This window comes from Pararge aegeria, chromosome 17, assembly GCF_905163445.1.
Source record: "Pararge aegeria chromosome 17, ilParAegt1.1, whole genome shotgun sequence".
In the NCBI taxonomy this organism is placed as follows: Eukaryota; Metazoa; Arthropoda; class Insecta; order Lepidoptera; family Nymphalidae; genus Pararge; species Pararge aegeria.
In genome coordinates, this window is record NC_053196.1 from 12,353,930 (window position 1) to 12,374,959 (window position 21,030).

Sequence of the window (21,030 nt, forward strand, 5' to 3'; positions counted from 1 at the left end):
AGAACATGTTAACCACCAGCCCGTTAGTTAAGTTTAAAAAAAATAAAATAGAGTATCACTGTGTCCATTAGGAGATTTCTGCTGTATAATTATAAAAAAAAAAAAAAGAAACACGTTAAATCATCAATAACAACTTACTAGCCAGTTAATAACAGTAAAATAAACACACCAGTAAGAAAGGTAAATTATTTGAAAAGTAAATTTTAAGTCGTTATTAATATTGATATTTCAATGGAACTTATTCTTGGATTAATACCATTCCAATATCAATTGATTGACTGATTGATTCCAAGTTTTAATAGAATCCAAACTTGGAATTGATCAGCTCTCATCTCCTGCAAGATAGATAAATTATAGTAAATTTCAGTTGATGTTGGAAAAGAGCAACCGAGAAGTAGACGGCGAGCATTTCAGCAGTGCTCGCCTTCTACTTCTCGGTGGAATCTGCTTTCCGAACCGGTTGTAGAGTCACTAAAACAGTCAGACTTGACTTTTCAAAAGTTCTGATAAAGTGGGTCTACTTTAAACAAATTAATGTTCAATTTTTCAATTTTAAGATGAATGTATGCATACATTTGCAGGGGTAATAATTTAGGAACATTCGCATGTAGCTAAGTACTACTTATATCCAAATTCCGTTGAAATTTGAAGAAAGTTACCAGGATACCAGTACACACGATGTTTTGTTGATCTAAAGTTGATATATAAGCAATCTTTAATCATTATATTGAAAGACTAGTTACTCCACCCGCGTTTTATCGGTTTACAACAATCCCGCAGGTTTCGTTTCTATCATACACAGTTTCTCTGACCGTTCCTTCCGTGTTCAACCGCTACAAGAGATTTCCCTACCACACGGGAGATATTTTAGTGCCGGGACATGAGACCACCCATGAACAAAGTCCCGGGACAACCTTGGACTTCCAAACTTCTAAGAAATATAAAATTAGAATTTGGCGAGATGAATCAATAAAAATAAAAACCTGTCAAGTGCATGTCGAGCCACGCGCAGTGTAGGATTCTTTAGTTGCCCGTCATAATATGTGGGCTTAGAAGAAGAACGTTATCCTTCATTTATATGATTCATGATTTTACTAGCTGTTTCACACAGCTAACAGTTTCATATATTTTATGTTCGTGAGTGCTTTCCTGGATAAAAATTATCTTCGTGGGCTTCTAGGATGTAATCATTTACATGATTCATAAGCTTATAGAAGAAGAATCTTATATTTAAAAGCTGTTTCACACAACTAACAGCTTCATTTATTTCATGTTCCTGGGTGCTTTCCTGGATAAAAATTATCCTAATCGGCTTCTAGGATGTAATCATTTACATAGTTCATAAGCTTATAGAAGAAGAACCTTATATTTACAAGCTGTTTCACACAACTAACAGCTTCATTTATTTCATGTTCCTGGCTGCTTTCCTGGATAAAAAGTATCCTAGTCGGGCTCGAGGATGTAAGCTAAGTATGACAAATTTTATCGAAATACTAATAGTGTTTGAGCTAAACATGGGTAACAAACAAAAAAAAGAGATATACAAACGCATCAATAATATAAGCAGGGATTACATCGGTCAATACGCTTTACAAAGACACTACCACCACCTACGGATTAGAGAAAAGAAGTTATCGTAGTTAAGTAGTACAGCTTTTGGTGACATAGCTCATACGAATAAGTACTACCTCATTACCTATTTCTGTCGCCAAGCAGTATTACGGTCGTTGACATGGTTGCCAATGTACTTACAGACACATGAGGCTTAACACCAAGGCCACAGGTTTTTGGACTCGTCCCTTGCATGTGTTTATTTACGATGGTGTTCAGCTTGCCATCAGTTGGTACATCTGCTGGGTCCATGAAACTTATAACTGTAAAAAACGTAGGACCCGGAATGCTATTCACCTATTTCTTGAACTTGGAGCTACCTTACTGGTAGCCTGATTTCGGGAATCAGACTAGAGGAATCGTCGAAAATCGCGTAGGTCTTTTGTAGAGAATTTCATATTCTTCCTTAACATGGTCCATAAACTTGTTCCGCTTGGGTCTAGCTGCCGCTCCCTGCGACTCGTTTGATTCCATCTGTCCACCTCGTCGGGGACTACCAACGCAGCGTGACCGGTGTAAATTAGCCATTTCAGTGTCTTGGGGCCCCAACGTGTATTGTTTCTCCGAGCTATGTACCCCACCCGTAACCATTCCAGCTTTTCAACTATGTTAATAACTCTGGTTTTTTTACGGACCTCTTCATTCCAGATTTGATCACGTAGATATGGAGTAGATAAAATATTAACTAACAACTACTAACAACTTGTTCGATGTTGTTAGAATGTTTTCAATACTACATTTGCTAACATTTGTTAAAATTTGTGACAAAATGTACACTAATGTTTCATAACTGCGATGTAGCGGCACTGAACGATGAAATTGAATGGAATGGAAAGACATGCTTCATAGTAAGTATAATCAACGAAGTTTCTAGTCTTCACATGAAATCCAAAATTTGTGACAAAATGTACACTAATGTTTCATAACTGCGATGTAGCGGCACTGAACGATGAAATTGAATGGAATGGAAAGACATGCTTCATAGTAAGTATAATCAACGAAGTTTCTAGTCTTCACATGAAATCCAGTAGGTCTATACGTTGTTCTTGGAAATAATCTAGACCGAAATGCAAAACCACGTGGATCGTTGCGGAAAAACTTTGACATAATAGTTATTGACTCCGGATCACGATTTATAGCATTAATACCGTGGTCCAGCGTAACAATGTCTAAGATCTTCTCCTATATCTTTTATATATAGATTTTCTGCTTTGTAATTTCTTTATCTCTATTTCGACAATTTTCCTTTACTGTATGGCACCCCACACACACGCCAATATTATTGACTGTGTGCGGGAAACTCTTACTTTATGTGAAAACATTATGATTAAAATGTAACACACTTTTAATTGAAACACTTGCTAACATTTATAAAAAAAATATGTAGTACCTAAATAGGTACAGAAAAACCTACCAGGTTTTAATATATAGACGTATTTTACATATATATTTCTACATACTTCTGCTCGTTTGATTTATTATGAAGTCTTTGAGAGTAATTTTTATTATTTTTTAATTCAACCATAATTTTTCTGCTTCTATCACTTTTATCAACTTACAAATTAGCGGCTTCACTTTTATTTTACATTTTATTAGCTGTCTTTTTGTCTGGTATTAGAGAAAAAAGTCTGTTTCTGTGTTAATAAGACACGACAAGGCTGCTTGGAAGCAGGCTCCACTCTCATCTCTCAAAAGATATAAACTTATATAATATATGTATTTTTTTTCATTGTAAGCAGTAAAATGATATTGAAAAAGAGCAATCTGCTGATTTTCTTGCCGGCTCTTCTCGGTAGAATCTGCTTTCCGAACAGGTGGTAGAGTCACTACAAACAGACTGACTTGACGTTTCAAAAGTGCTTATAATCTGGGCCTGCTTGAAATAAATGGTTTTTGAATATAAGATGTACTGTTTGTAACTCTCAACATGAATTTTTTTTTTTACGTTGGAAAGAAATGCACGTTCTTGGCTTCTTAACGTCTGATATGTGTAGTAAGTCGTGAAAACACCGCATGTTCGGCGCAATATTACATAAAATTGTTACCTTATATCGGACAGCTGGTAATGGAGTGGCCATTTGCCGCGTTGCGGTGTGCCCGGATGCGGTGCTGACGTCACCAGTGTCCGCTTTACTTACTAAACTTTGGGGCTAGTTTTGCTGACAAACTTTTATAGGCACAGCTATATTTTCAGAAAAAAAAACATTGCCATCAGTGCCCAGATTAAAAACTATCGCATTAATAATATAAGGTCCCGGTTATTATCACTTAGATGTGGTAATAATCGTTAACCAACCCGCCATGAAATGGAAGAAGCAGTGATAGCCCAATGGGTACCGGATAGAGGCTCGACTTCACTTTCAGGGGGCAGGGTTTCTAAATTAGGTGCGTTTTAAGTAATTAAAATATCACTTGCTTCAACGGTGAAGGAAAACATCGTGAGGAAACCCGTATGCCAAATTGTGTTGTTTTGTTATACTTTTCTTTTTTTATCCTACTTACTTTTTGTGGTGTGCAATAAAAGTATAGAGAACTCTCAGGCATGAATGAATGAATGAATGAATGATCATTCATTCGTGCCTGCGAGTTCTACATAATGTTCTAAAAGGTGTGTGGAGTCCACCAAACCGCACTAGCCAGCGTGGTGGACTACGGCCATAACCCCTTCTCATTGTGGGAGGAGACCCGTGCCCTTTAGTGGGCCGGTAATGAGTTGATGATATGATGATGATGAACTCGTCAGAGCAGGGACTGCCGCTGGTAATCTGCAGCCACAAAGCAAATAAAATCACTGGCAGGCGATAAGTAATTTTCTTAAAAAAAAAAGAATTTTTTAAAATATACCTTCAGGAAAATAAAGAAAACTAACTTTAGGAATTTGTTCTAACCTGACTAACCAAAGTGTGAGATGCCGCGCAGAACTCTTTAAGATATATTTTTCGTATATGTTAAGGATTATGGGAAACTCTATCTAAGATGCATTCAAATGCAAATGAAGAAAAGACGAGGGTTAGAATGGAAAAAATATGAAGCCGTTTTTGGCTGATAGCCAGACAGAAGCCAGTCATAGATAGATTCGGTTACAACTTAAAATCACACATAATAGAATAAACTATAATATGTTCCTAAGTAGATACTCAGTACCTACTTAGTTCGAATATCATCTTTGTCGTCTATTATCTTGTCAGAGTGGTCGTGTTCATCATGAAGCGATGTAATTGGCTTTAGCTCCTATACAGTTGAGGTAAAATCTAAAAAGTATCTAAAAATCCAAAAACACTTCTATAATATACGCCGACTGTCGTATAAAACTTTGAGGGCACGAGTAATACGCTATTTAGATGTTCTAATCGAAACATATTAAAAAAATACCTACATATTACGCAGATATAACTCTCTGGTCTTCAAGTCATCGAATGAGAGCTACCAAATGACATTTTAACGAATGATAAAAGAGCTATTTTTGGTTACGAAGTATATATAGAAAGAAAATTGCGCACTTGTATGTACGCACTTATGAGTTCGGAAAGCTTTCTCTCCAAGCCTTAATCTTTCATGTATTCTACTCAACTATCTAAATGTTTCCTAAATGACCCTGGAGACTCTACGAACACATCGCGTCGCTTCGTTGGAATTCGGTAGGACATTTTCATATTTCACTCATCGAACAAACCTCTGAAATTCGAAGGAGAGTTTATATATACCTATCTTTCCGGATCCCGAAATCTCTATAGCCTTTTTAGGCCTGAAGATTTATAGCATTACTAGCTTTTGCCCGCGGCTTCGCTAACGTTAAGTTCAATTTTTGATTTGGTAAATTTAACTACAAAGATTGAAAAAAATGTCTTGCTGCTAAAAGAAAAATATGAACGTAAATTACTTACAAAATCGGAGACTTTCATATTAATTTTCATCCCCTATTTGACGCCTTTGGAGTTGGGATTTTTTAAATTTGATTAACACGTATATTAGCTTTTTTTTTAAATCGAAAACCTAAAATCAACGTTTCATGGATGTAAATTGAAAATTAAATTCATAAATGAAGGATTTTATACAAACTTTCACCACTATTTAAATTCAAATTCAAAATTAATTTATTTAAAGTAAGCCTAATATAAGCACTTTTGAAACGTCAAGTCTGTCTGTTTGTAGTGACACTACCACCGGTTCGGAAGGCAGATTCTACTGAGAAGAAGCCGGCAACAAACTCAGCAGTTGCTCTTTTCCAACATCATTTTACATCTTAGGTTTGGAATTTTCAAAAATCCTCTCTTAGCGGATGCCTACGTTGTAATAACTATCTGTGTGCAAAATTTCATTTCAAATCAGTCAGTCAGTCAGTCAGCTTTGCAATTTTTTTTATATGTATAGATAAAACGTCAAAAGTTTATGAAATGGAAGGATGCCATTCTGTTCACGCTACGTCGTCGGTTCTAAAATCTAGATAAATATAAAATAAGTTTCCTTTTTTTAGTGACAGGCTACTCATTACTAATATTAGAAATGTGAAAGAGTGTTTTTTTTTTGTTTGTCCTTGTAGCGCTTTAACTAAGTGACCAATCAATTTTAATTTTTGGCATAAAGTTAGTTGGAAGGCTGGAGAGTAACATGTCTAAATTTTACTGGAAAACAAAAGGTTCCAAGGGGGTTTGCAAAAAAACAGTTATACAAGCGGACAGAGAATGCTGGCAACAGCTAGTTTGACATAAATACTAATTTGTTAAATACAAAACATGGCCCAAAAAAAAAGTATTGAATACGTCGTTGGAAAAAGGCTTAGCCTTGACCAAGATTCTATCGAAATCTAGATTGAACGAAAGTCGCGTAGCTAATATCGAAAATGCCCGCTATATTTCTGATTAAATATTTTAGATTAGGAGATTATTGTAGGTACTAGAGGCTGAAGGAAAAATATTGCCGAAATACTGTAAAAAAGATATCGAATTTTCTTTATTACTGATCCAGTCACGTAGGACTTTGAAAGCTATCCAATTTTTTTAGAATTTCTCGTGGGGATGTTCTCAGATGAAATAGTGAGATGGAAATCTTCACAAAATAGTGCTCGTGCGTAAAATACGTGTAATCGATACTAGTAAAGTTTGTTTTTTAGAACACGCGATAATCGATAAAACTACAAGTCTTTTGTAAAAAATACTTAGCCAAAGGTTATTACTTATATGACATCAGGCTAACAATCCTTAGCCGCATAGCACAATAAATAACAGCGCAGGCGGGTCATGTGACGCGGTAGGTTGAAGTATTCTTATTACTCTACAGAGTAGCGTTGTTAAGTTTTATGTGAAATGGACATAGTCACGGGGATTCGCAAGTATCTTATTTCAAAACTTGCATAAATATTGTTTATTTTTCTACCGGTAAGAAAGCTTTCAATTTAAATAACTTTAAGAAGCTCAGGCTCTGCGAAGCTGTCTCTTAAATTAGCGAGGTTATACAACTTCAGCAGAAACTGAATTGAGTTCATCGTTTATTTAACTGAATTCTATAATAGACAAGATAGGAGGAAATAGAAAAAATGTAATTTAAAAAAAAATTGAAAAATATTACTTTATTTTGGTAGAGATAAGAAAGATACTGTTCTATTTTGAAATTAACAAGAATTACATTACGTACTCATGAAAAACGAAGAAAGCATGAGAAATCACAGAAGTACTGTTGCCTAGATATCTTAGACCCTGAAGTTATGCATTGCACCGCGGAAAAATATGAAAAAGCCGTCTTAAAATAGCAACACCTTACTGTCTTCGTATCCGCGGGCACCCTCAAAGACAAATAAAACCAAGCCACATCATTCTGGAGACTCAAAACAAAACAAAAGGCAGCCGCAGTCGACAATAAACACGATTGAAACCACCGCTCGGGGCGACTGAGTTGCGGAGTAAAAACAACCTGGCAAAACTAAAAACATAGTGGGATTGTTTTTACGTCGCATATCATGCTGAGAAAAGAACAAGACAGGACAGTATACTGTTTAATATATGAAATTGTGTAATTTAACATTCTTACATTGATAATAACTTGTGTGTTAGCCGTGGAAAAAAAATACAGTCAGCTGAAAAAAAACAATGTGAACTTTTCAAAACTAAATAGTTTGCCTATCAAAAATGGGAAAATTAACTGACAAGTACTTACCTAATTATAAAGACAATACACAAAATATTACAACAATACTCACATCGCCATTTAGCCCCAAAATAAGCGTAGCTTGTGTTATGGGCGCCTACTTTGATAACTGATGAATATTTATGCATAATATACATAAATGCTTATTATATCCAGACAAACAACCGGAAAAACATTCATGTTCACCCCACTACCACTTTCGAGCTGTGGGAGTGGAAATCACAGCCTTGGAGTCAGAAATTTGTGAGACTTCAATCGACCTTTTTAGTGAATTAAAACGAAAATAATTATAGGCTATTTTGAGAGGATTATTAACATGAAGGGACAAAAAAGCAAATATTGTAAGAGACTCTAGATATCATCATCGTCATCGTAATAATCCAAACATTATCGGCTCGCAACAGGCTAAGGGGTCTCTTAGATTTAGAAGGGTTTAGGGCGTCTTCCACCTTGCTGGCCAAGTTTGGATTGGTAGACTTCACACGCTCTTGAAAACCATATGGAAACTCTCTGGCATGCAGGTTTCCTCACGATGTTTTCCTTCATCCCTATTCATACTCTGCGATAAGCAGGAGAACCTGTATGGTGTAGTTTATAATTTCCCCAATTCCTATATTCCACACCAGACAGATCTTCGGCAATGTACCCTCAATAATAAATAATATTAATAATGTGTGAGGTTTCTCCTGCGTTTCGCGGAGTATAGCGAATAAAGCTTAATTTTCTTAATATATCATGGAATTCCGGAAAGTAACGCCTGCTTCTATCCAATAGCAATTGCTTATCCCGCAAATAACTACGAAAAGTTAGAGATGTGATCAGCTTAGATGGTAGTGGGCTAGCCTGTTAGGGGAATGGCAGACATACCCCCTAATAAGTTTCTACGCAACATCGTACCGAAACGATATATAGCTTGGTGGTATCTTTGTCGGTAAGTAGCCACGGACTAAAGGCCTCCCATCAAGCAGACCTCGGTCTCAAAGCAGGAAGTCGAAGCCTTACTCACTAGGCTAACATAAATATGCCAATCTTAATTGCTTGGCTGATGGAAAAAAACGATATGAATTTAGTCTCTCTCTACAGATATGTATTGTTATAAAACTTCTTAGAAAAGATTTTCTTTTAAGCTGCAACTGGGGAAGAGTGAAATGATCTATTTCCTCGGTCCCGAGTATCTTACGGAAAATAATGAACTCAAGATGTGCCTCGCTCTCTTTTGTGGCACGCGTTAATACATTGTATTGCTTTCGAGCTTGTATTCTGTTATTTTGCTTTCATTCCTTTATTTGAAGATGTTTCTATATCCAAGATGTGATCGTGTTTGATAAAGTACTTAATCCAAATATCAAAGACTAGGCCCCGATAGCTATAAAAAACGGACTGTAACAAAATCAAAATTTGAAGTGAAAATAAACTTTTTGTTACTAGGCTACACAAAATTGGGATTTGATTTAAACAAAGTTGTATTATAATATGTTAGTTAGCCGCCGTAAAGCCGTTTTTTTTGGCAAATAACTTTTTTTCACGATTTTTAGTAGGTAATTATGCAATTATCAAAGTTATAATAGCCAAATGTCAACTTCTCATAACCCGTTATAAATTATTATGCCTTTCCTGAGCCGGGAAGTTAATGGTTGAGAGTTCTCCCAGCACCTCACCTTCATTTTTTTATTGTGATGAGCATAAATAGCTTAGCAGACATGAACATGAAGTCCAACCCGTGTAATACTTTTTATTGTTTAGTTCCGGCTGTAGCGCCATGAAGTTCTACCTGACCTACCTGTATCACCGGTTACACTATCCCGTTTTCCCTAACCTAACTCTCTACCGTAAAGAGTTGACTGGAGGAGATCGCTTAAAGCGATAAGACCGCCTTTGCGCATCTTATATATATATTTTTATTGTTTTGTTATTTCTTGTTTTCACTTTTGTGTTTGCAATAAAGACTTTATCTATCTATCTCTCTATCTACCTGACCATAAGGTGCTTTTCGAAAGATGCACAAGTTCCTTTAGAAATACTGAATTGCTATAGGAGTGCCCATAATATTTGAAGAGTTCCCTCGGCATCTCCAGGATCCCTCAAAGAATACTACACCAAATTAAAATGAGACCACTTCTGAGGTTAAATATACCAAACAAAAAAAAACATTAAAATCGGTTTATAATTGCCGGAGTAAGCAAGAAACAAATATCCAAAAAACATACAGTCGAATTGAGAACCTCCTCCTTTTTTAAGTCGGTTAAAAAATAACCTTTACGAAAACAACGTTTTGTTTACCCTAATCTTTCCTTACCTCTGTAAAAAACATACAAGGCTTAAGGTATATTCAAATGACGTTGAATTAGAAAAAAAAAACAATCGCATTCATAACTGTCACGCCACGCTTAATTAGTAATACCTGCATACATTTACAAAGTAGTAAATTATTCAAGTTTTTGTCGTGCGGCAAATAGCGACAAATTTGAATACACCCTAACAATTACGTCAAGTATAACTTTGTATAGGTAGTTACTTCTTTGAAATGAGGTACATAATTATTGTGGATCAAACAAGCAACTCGTTAGGAAATTCCGTTAAACAGACATTACTGTAATTTCGGGCGCAATTTCATATTTCATCCTACATCAAAAGCAGTTTGGTTGCCAGAGTCAGACGTGGTCTAGTTGCGATCAACAGCGCACATAAATTGAACGCGTTAGATAGTTAAAGTTGGACCAACTCGATAACTGAATGGGTGTAAGAACATAAGTCTGAATTAGGACTTTCCTTTTTCAATGCCAACTAACTATCTTTGAGATCGATGTTGGAGACGCTCACGTAAGTCCTGGGTGCAATTCCCAGGTAGTCCCAACAATTATTATGAAGTTTTCGATATTTCAGTCATTAAATTCTCAGCCCTTGCCTTGAAGAGCTGATTAGGCTATGAGTCCCTTTTATTATACCGCCCACCTTTTATTAAAGCGTTAAAGCAGCGTAGAATCTAACCCAGGCCTCCCACATAGAAACAAAGCGCTATGTCTTGCTAATAAAAGTGCTAAATATTCATAAAGCTTATTTTATGTATAAGCTTTATATCTAGGGCAAATAGCTGATTGCTTTTCAGTAAGTAGGTCTGCAGGTATTACCAACTTATAAAGGTTATTGACTTCGTCTAGATATCGATCAAGATGTGGGTGTTTACAAACTTTTTAAACATTAAATTTTTACTTTCCTTCAGATCACTGCGATACCGACAGTGAACTTTAAAATTTATATCTCCCACCTGCAATACAGTTCAGTTCTCTGACCTTTGTTATTTGTTTTAAAGGTTAACACAATCTGTACTCTTTGTGGTTTTCATCATTGGTTACAGTTATATACCTCTTAGTCAGATCTTTTTTTTAACTGATCTAATTTCCATAACAGAAGTTAACCTTGAAAAAAAATACGGCTAATAATGGGGCACTAATAAAGGTTTTCAAATTAAGCTTTTCAAAATTTGTATTGTATTGCTCTACGCTATGGTAAGAAACTCTTATAAAATAAAATATATACCGACCTTAATCAGGGACAGTAGACATTGTATCCCAACTTCTAGTATAAGTACAGAATTACTACTACGGTATAAGCTCGTGCCAGTTCACCAAGTAACATATTGATGCGATACTGATCGGGTTGTGTCACGACAACTTACAGCACTGTTTACCCAGAATTGTATTAGAAATTGAATATCAATAACTGAAAGTTAACTGAACGAAGTTTTCATTCTTGCCCTATACTCAAAGATACTTAGATGCACATAATTAAGAACATTCAGCTATTATTTCATGCAGTGCATTGTGTCCAAAAACAGCGAAAACACACATTTCACTTCAAACCCGCAGAATGATGAAATTTTATACTAAGTTCAAGTAGTCAATTATATAATACACAAAAACAAAAGAAACATAAGCAAAAGCAAGCAATATGTTGTACAAACAATTAGCATGATATAATAAATATATATAAAACTAGCGGAGCCCAGCGCCATCTGTCGGGCTAATTTGTGAATCTAAACCATCCAGGGTGCCACCCAAACGTTTATCAAAAATTCATTCAAATCGGTCCGGCCGTCTAGGAGGAGTTCAGTGACATACACACGCACACAAGAAATATATATATAAAGATTAATAGATATAAAAAAAACGTGTAAAAACGATGTTATACTACATGATGGCAGTATCCGCGGGGTTTTAGTGGATACTCTGGCATACCAGGAGTCCCACACACTCTTTCGGAAGCGGAGAAAGTTTTCGCAGTGCGACAACGCATTTCACCGCGGATTTAAAAAAACTCGCAGAATGATGCTAGCTCACAAACTTTACCATTTTCTCTATTTTATGATTTTGATCATTAGGTAAAATATTTACTTTCAACTGCTATATCAAATGAAGTGACTTATCGCCTGTACGAGAAACACTACTAAAGTGGAGTGGTTTTGATGCTGCAATATTAGACAACATGTGTAAACGGTTTCTGTAGGTTCTTAATTCAGTGGTTAGATATGGAAATTTCGAGTACCAAAGCTTTTTTATTACATTTAATAACAATTTCACAGAGTAAAAAATAAAGGCTTTAGTGCCATCACAACCATCAATTAAAGGTACATACAGCATTCTTACTTACGAATTGTCACGAATATTTTTAAAAGTACGAGTAGTTTAGTCTGTGGTTTTTGCTACCATACATAATTCAGTCTTTTTTCAAAAGATACTTTACAAACTATGTATTTAAAAGTTAAGTACCTACTTAGGTTGTGATTTTAATATGCGAAGTTTTTAGTTAAGTATATTATAAATAAAATAAGCCTTAACTTAATAGTAATGGAATGGCAAGATTAAATATTTATTATTGCATCAATTAGCTAAATTGATAAAGTATTTGACTAAGATCACCTTATATATTATTGAGTTAATCAAGAATGCATTGATTTTGTTATTTTAGCACTTAATCAATATTAAGGAGGGTAGTTCGCTGATGCCTATAGCACAGAGTTACATAAATTAGGCAGCAGAGACCATCCACTCTTATTGTTACTAAATGTAATCATGTTGCCACAATAAATCATTTTTTATTTTTCATTTTTATATCAATTTTATGATAGATAATAAAAATAAAGGTTCTATTTCTTTCACTTACGCGAGTACAGTATACAGTATACAGTATACAAACCTAAAACACTTTTTTTCCAAATTATTTTCTGAATACCCTACATTGGTGGTAAATATATACAGATAAACTAATACAATTCCTATTCATCATATCGACCCTTTACCGGCCCACAAACCGGCACGGGTCTCCTCCCACAATGAGAAGGGGTTAAAGCCTGAGTCCACCACGCTGTCCCAGTGTGGATTGGTGGACTCCACATACCTTTGAGAACATTATGAAGAACTCTCAGGCATCTGCAGTTCTTACGTAACAAGGAAAACATTGTGAGGACGTTTGTTCACGATGTTTTCCTTCACCGTCTAAGCAAGTAATATTTTGAATTCCTTAAAACGCACGTAACATAGAAAAGTTATAGATGCGTGCTGGGATTCGAACTCGGCCACTCGAAAGTGACGTTGAGCTTCTACCCACTGCGCGTTCACAGCTTCAATCCCTGTTCTCATATCACTTACAATCCCTATTGCATATTAGTTTTACATACAAAACTTGACTGTTACTCATAACAACACTTCTCATACGAAGCTGTCAACATTCAACGTCGCTCTGGAGGAAACGATCAATCAACTCATCCCTGTGCCCATTTACCTCTATTTTGGGTTCTGAAATTACCCGTGCAACGGCAACTTTGTTAAAAACTAATTTACCGCCTAAACCGATTGCTTCGTCGACGTCGTTGCTAATATTGGCTAAATTGATAGTAGATTGCACTTAATCTTTATAAGGTTCTTCAAGATAAGATACTTTTCGCTCGAAACCTTTTTGATAAGTATTTTTTTTTATTGACATAACAAATCTAATTCAAAATTCGTTTATTACAAGTAGTACTACTTTATAAGCACTTTTGAAACGTCAAGTATGTCTGTTTGTTGTGACTCTACTACCATATTCATATTTACACATTAAATTCCGGTTTTTGTTGATTTTAGTTTAAGATGAAAAGTCATTACTCAAATAGAATAGAATAAAATAGAACATAATTTATTGTTCACTGTTTACACATAGAAAGGCAATTGACAAGGTCTAGAAAAGTATTCAAAACAGTATGCCCACAGCCGGACGTACAATTATAGTATTAAAAAAGTATAAAAAATCTCAGTAATATAAATGATTATTAATAATCAAAACAAAAGCGAAACAATCAAAAAAAGAAAATAAAATCATTGTAAAACAAATAAATTATTTAAACAAATTCATTAAGTCATACTTTATAAATAATTTTATACGTTATTTAATACTTATATGTAGGTATGTACGCGACACCCAGTGTGTCCATACCTACATATAAGTATTTTTCATACGTAACTTAAAATATGCTACGAGGATTCAAATTTCTCTTTCTATATATTGATTTGCTCTGCCGACCAGTGTAGCTAAAAAAAATAATAGATCAGTACGAGTTTGCAGGACAATATTATTAACGGAAAATTATTTTCTACTACACGAAACGAACGATATTTTCGGAATAGATACCACCGCTGCATCGCGGTGCTTACACTCGATAAAGGGCGTTTCTTAACACCAAACTAATAAATAAATTTTTTTGAATATTTTTTATCAATGAATAGTAGAAATTGGACCGATTACCTGGCGCACTGTTGTACGAGTGAAGACACGCGAGTATAATGTGGGTCTCTCTGATGTTGATTTTAATTACAACCTTTTCCTTTGTTTCAGGTTGATTCGTAACGTCTTAGCCGAACTTCTGTAAATAAGGTCTATTACTAAAGCAATAATCTGCAATTTGGAAAACCCCGTAATTATAAACATAGTTTAGTAAACATTGTAAAGTTCTTAAATAAAAAACTAAAACTAGTTCTAGTTTACGCAGTATCTTCCATTATTAAGTTTAATATAATATAAACTGTGCAAAATGATCCCGAACACGAAACTCGAGTTTAACCTCATTGGATCAGAGTTGGGCAGTGTCGAGGGAATAAGTGTTGAGTTTTAAAATAAAAGAAATGCCAATAAAATGCCGCAGCGTGCTTCGTCATCGTCCAGCTTAATGCGCCCGTTTGTGGTGTTGGCTTTGCCCGGAATGTACCTGCTGTACAAGTACAATCAGTATCGTCAACAGCAAATGGAGACCGCGCGCCGCCGGGTCACCGAGCGTGAGCTTATGCACCTCAACACTAAAATTGTAAGTACAACGCCTACTTTTTACTCACAATATGTATGTGAAGTGTCTGTGTTTGTATCTTCAACTGTAGGACATTTGTGTGAGGTTCTTCATGGATTTTATAATTTTGATTAAAGTATTTTTAAACTACACTTGAAGGAAATATCTTTATAAAATAAGACTTTATTTTAAAGTAAACCAGGAGAAGCTCCTTGCCAGAGCGCCGCAAATAAACTCTCACCTGTGTCTCTCTCGCTAGTCGCTAGTTAAAATTTTGTACGTTCCGAAATTTTTATATGCATTTTAAATACAAAAAATTATTTATGGAATTGTCAATCTCTTTATAGAGTATAAAAAAAACTTTCTGCGTCTGTCTGTTTATACGCTAACTCCTCAACCACGCGCTTTTCGGCATCAATTTCTTAGTATTTCTCAGATTGTTATTATATATATTAAATCCTAATTAAGTTATTTTATAAGCATAAAAAGAAGAATAAGAATGTTGCCGATTGATATTTGTTTATGGCATTAGCTTCAGTCTTTTGAAACTGGGCCGCAGACAAAGGGAGAGGTGGAAGATCGTAACTTTTGTTTTAATTGAGACGAACGAGAACGAGTCGCTGAAATAATATAAGTTATGGATCTCGCTTATTACTCTTAAACCAGATATGGGAGTCTGACCATAATTAACACATTCAGGAATATTTTCTGGAAAACATTTTGTTGCATCACCAAGTAGTACTTAGGTAAGTCTTAATCATGGATTTTGAGACATGATTTAACGTTATTGACTGCCATATGTTTTAATAATTTTTTCAGCTTCCAATACCATACCTCTACCTTAATACCTCAGAGAATAGACTACGTTCACTGAATCTCTTAAACTTTCTTATAAATAATTCTGAAATAGATAGATATATTTTTAATTTATATTAAAAATATATCTCACAGTTAATTTTCCAGAAACAGTGACAAGTTAAAAACAATTTGGCAAGAAAACAACGGCTGTCTCAAAAGATTAAAATGTTTAAAGTTTCGGGACACAAATTAATATTTTAAGGAGGTCATGAATTTGCATTTTTCTCATAAAGTTTATGCAAGGTGTCCATACAACTTCATTTATATTCTGTCCATGAAGTGTTTTAAAATATGCTGAAGAATTTTATCTGGAGTGAGCACCGGACGGGAATCGATACGATAAAAGCTCTTTAACTCTAAAGCATCAGGGTTCGTATTTAATAGTTTATGCATGACAGACTGCTTCACGTAACCTACATTTTGTAGTACCTACCTACGAAAAATGTTATGTGCTTTTAGCTGTACTCGACTCTCGAGTCTCGACGCGTTGCTATGGCTCAGTTGATTTTATTGAAAATTACAACCGCTGACAAGAAGATCGCTACCTACCTGCCATGAACAATGATGCTAACAATAATATTTCAAGAAACAAACAATATGTTAAAGCGATTTAGACAAATTTTAACAAATTTAAATCAAAGAAAGTGTATACACAAAATACAAAATCAAAGCCTCAAAGACTTGTCCGCGGGAGCGTTAAAATAAATGGCCAATCACAATACGTGGCGGAGCGAGAAACAGAGAGAGGGCCTTGTGATTGGCCAATTTGTAAAAAGATTGAAGTTTTTTTAAATCAAATAGTGTTAAGTGATAATGTAATCTAAGATAGTAGCTGGCTAACCTTTTAGGTGTGACTTTGATACTAAACTCATATCCCTAATCGTTGCTATAAAAGAAAGGGTTCGAAATGGAAAAACTAAACGAAGCGAAGTAAAGAGGCATTTTATCTCTTTATCTTCCTTTATACCTTCGCTTCTCTCGACTTCGCACATCTACATCCTACTCCGCTGCAGATTCCAAGATCGTTTCACGTTCAATTTGAAGTGGAAACGAATGGGCGTTAATTTATCTGTTACTAGATGTTTGTTTTTTGATGTGGTATTAAATTTTGTGGCACAAAAAAATGTAAAGTATTCAGTATCGCTAAGCCTTGAATGAGGGGTTAGCTGCTGTCCGCTGAGGAGTTCGGTCCTCTATCTCCAACTACAGTTTAGACAAAATTAAACACATATTATAACCTCTATAGAAATAAAATAATTATTTAAATCGGTTATAATTTGTCGGAGTCATGGTGTAAAATCATCAAACACTTTCATCCCCTCTCCCAAAGGAACCGAGGTTAATGTCGTGTTAAAAAGTATCCTATATTACTTCTAACACTTCCACGAATATGTGTAATAAGTTTCATGAGAATCGGTTAAGTAGTTTTTGCGTGAAAGCGTAACAAACAAACTTACATTGACATTTATAATATTATTAGGGATAGGGATTTATAACATGTACCTAGATCTTTGTTACACGTGGACCTTCGACGTAACATGCTGGTGGCTGCGCCAAACGGCGACACTATATTTTCATATTAGATTAATATAAAAAGCGATGCCAAGGTCAGTTCCAGCCCCTGACCCTAAGCATTGCAGTAGTGCTTTCAATGAAAGCCACTCAGCAAATCACGTCAAATAATGTCCATTTTTTGCGTAGGCACAGAATAATAGGCGAGCCGTAACACGCGAGTTGGTGTTTGCCCTTATGAGTCATCAGGTTTCATTAGAAATGTGCTCGATATTCGATCGTTTAATTACATTGTTCGATGAAAGAATCCCAATGTTTCTGGTAATAAAATCGACTAAATACTTACTAATATTAGTCATCGTAGAACTGGACTAGAAAATCTGATTTTGAATAGTATGGTGGAGTTTTCTGTGACAGAACCCGTCCGGGAAAGAACGACCATTTTTATTTCTGTCGCTAAGCAGCATTGTTGCTGTGTACGGTCTAGAAAGCGTGGTTGCTTCTGTTATAATACTGGCACATGTGGCTTAAAACCTACGCCTGAGGTTGATGTCCTTAGGGCGACACGTTGCAGGTCATGTTATATGCATGCCCTGCGAGGTGTTGCTCTGTTTATAGGCGACGATTATCGACTTACCATCAGGTAGGACAGCGCTTGGTTCATCAATTATGACTATAAACAAAAAGTTTAACTCTACTTAAGTTCGCATGTATAACCTTATTGGAAGTAATTGGAGTAGTGTTCTTATTCCTACTATAGTTACCTACGTAACGTAAACAAGACAACAATTTCAATAACACTGGAAATCAGATCGAACAATAGGTCAACTGCAAATTATGAAAATATAGTATCTACTCTACAGTGCTATGCATTTTTGAACAAGGTAAGCAGATAAATTCTGTAAGATAATATCAATTAGGCTAGTGCCTTGTTCATTTATGAAATGTAGGCGTAGGTACCATTTTTGTAGGGAAAAATCCTCATGGATACCACCACACCTCGGGGGGTGCATGGGCTATGCTGGACTCTGACCGACTAAAACCCCTCGATGTTACTGTTACTGTTGTAACAACTATACAGACTTAACAAGTTAACGAGTCATATACTACCAAAGTACAAAATTTACTTTGTCGTACATGACTTTCATGGTACATTAAATTGTGGGTTGTTAATTGTGTAAAACAGCATTAACATGAATGTTTTTCAGTTTCTGGGTGTTCATATATAGAAGTATTTATGTACATATTCATAAAAATATTCATCGATTATATAAGTACCTACGCAAGCTACGCTTTCTTTTGGTATAGATGGTACTGTTAGATATTGATTAATATTATTTATATATACATATATATTTATATCATTACAATATAGCCTTTGACTGCAATCTCATCTGAGAAAGTGATGAAAGTGATAAGATGAAAGTAGTAGGCAGTTATATTAAACGCATATATAAACGGATATGCGTTTAATATCGGTTTCTAAATGACACGTCTTTGTCGGTGACCACCCTGGTGACTAGCCACGGCCGAAGTCTCTCATCAGACCGGATTCAAAAAGTTCAGAAATTATAAATTCCCAAGATTCCTGCCGGGGAAAGAAGCCGGGACCTTCCACCTAAAACCACAGCGCTCACCATCGGGGAGGGAGGTCATCAAATAGATACACGTATATATATACTTTGTACAATAGAGTTCAAAATTTGTTACTGAAAAAAATAACTCTCTAAAATACTGCACCTTAGAGTCCGCGCGTCAAAAAAAGTCGTAGGATATCAGCTCTGATGTAACGTGCTCTTCACGCCCTATTTCATAAACGTCATAGGTCATTAGTCCATTACATACACTATTATGTAATGACCCATGGTAACTATTACGCACAACTCGAACATCAAAGGATGTAGGGTAACAAAGTTAAAAATCACGTTTAATTGAACTGAACTTTATAAAGTTTTCGGTGTTTTTCGTAGCGCAATAGGTTCATTTCCAATATACGAGTAGGTCAGGACGTACCTTTGACATTTAAAAACAATGTTAAAGTTTAAAAATTTTTACTTGAGTAGGTGCTTAGTTCGTTGCTCTTTTCATTCTGTCTTCTTTATGGAATGGATACTTATATCTTAAAAGTAGATAACGAATCTAGTTTTGTAACATTGCATTTTACAGTCGAGGCTGTATTAAGCGTATGAGCTAAAAGCTAATGTGCTAAGATAGCCGGCAGTGTAACAAGTAATGTATAAAACGCGTTTAATACGACGATATTCATCACAGTTGCGAGGAAAATACAGAATAAACTTTTAAATAAGTTCTCAGAAAATAACTGTCAACTTTTGGGCGTTTTTCTACTGTATGAAAGTTTCCTAGGCCGCTCTCTAGATTTTCGTCGAAACAGGTTATTCACTTGCGATAAAGGCCTCGATTATTATACCAGACGGAGTGAAATCTACTTTTGCTCTACTTTTCAATTAAAACTGGTCTCTTTCAATTATTACCAATAGACCAAAAAGCGATGATGTTAACAGAATATTAATCACGGAAAATGGCGCGTCGATTTTTTTTTTGCGCGTCAAGGTAAACCTTTAAACAGCTAGCATAAGTATTTTATACATATTTAAAATATAACTGATGATTGATTGTGAATAATTTTATAAAATGAAACGTTCATTTGTCATAATAGAAAAGGTAAAAATATTTGTAAATTTATAGGAATGCCTACTATTTTAAGCCGGATAAAACCTCTTTGTAGGTAACAACAAAATAATCTGTATTACCCGACTAAATTTAAAATGTTCCTTCTTCATAAATATAACTTGCAGTGAGGTGCAAACTAAACTTAATCGGGTTATCATAAATAAAGCACAAGTACAAGTGCAAGTAGGAAATTTTAAAATAATTCTCGCGATATAATATCTTGGATTATCGATGTAATCAGGTTCTCGTTACAAGCAAGTGTGATGAAATATTAAATGAATAATATTTAATATTTCATCGCACTTGCACAATCCCATTTTAATTACATACCTATTTAACAACCATAAAAGTATTGCTGCATACTTGCATGATTGTACCGTAGAGTCTCTGAAATTAGGACTAGCTTTCCGTTGGTCATGTTAACCGAATACCAAATAAATAAACGTAAAGGAGCAAAATACAATTTGGAAAAGTGTTTCGAAGTTCGGTAAAGAAATCTACACAATAGGATCCTTTGTGTTAGAAAGGTCTTTATTGTATACAATTCGAAATTATTTTTCGGCTAATATTATAAATGCATATATTTTTTTTAGTTTATTCTTCTTTCAGCTACAGATTGGAGTAGTTTTTTGCATAATGATTTTTTACTTAATATGCAGACTTGCTATGGGTTACATCTAAAGTACAGTTCTATTTTTCTCCTTAAATGATGAAAACAAATTTTGAGGAAATACGGTTTTTAGATATTCTTATTTGGGTTTTTTGGTTTTCAGATTTCTTCAAATTATTACCTACCTAATATGAGATCTTATTACTATCATAAATGCGAAGTGTGCCTGTTTATTTATTTGTTACCTAATCGGCTTAGGCGAGAAAATATTCTTTGAATATTAATATTCAAAGAA

At 35.0% G+C, this 21,030-nt stretch overlaps 1 protein-coding gene across 1 annotated transcript in view; it reads left to right on the forward strand.

Moving 5' to 3' along the window:
- Nucleotides 1-21,030, forward strand: part of LOC120631158 (neurofilament heavy polypeptide) — a 96,267-nt gene that overhangs the window by 2,495 nt on the left and 72,742 nt on the right. Inside the window, exon 2 of the mRNA XM_039900611.1 lies at nt 14,620-15,085. Coding sequence (XP_039756545.1) covers nt 14,918-15,085 — 168 coding nt within the window. The 5' untranslated portion in view covers nt 14,620-14,917. The remainder of the gene's footprint in view (nt 1-14,619; nt 15,086-21,030) is intronic.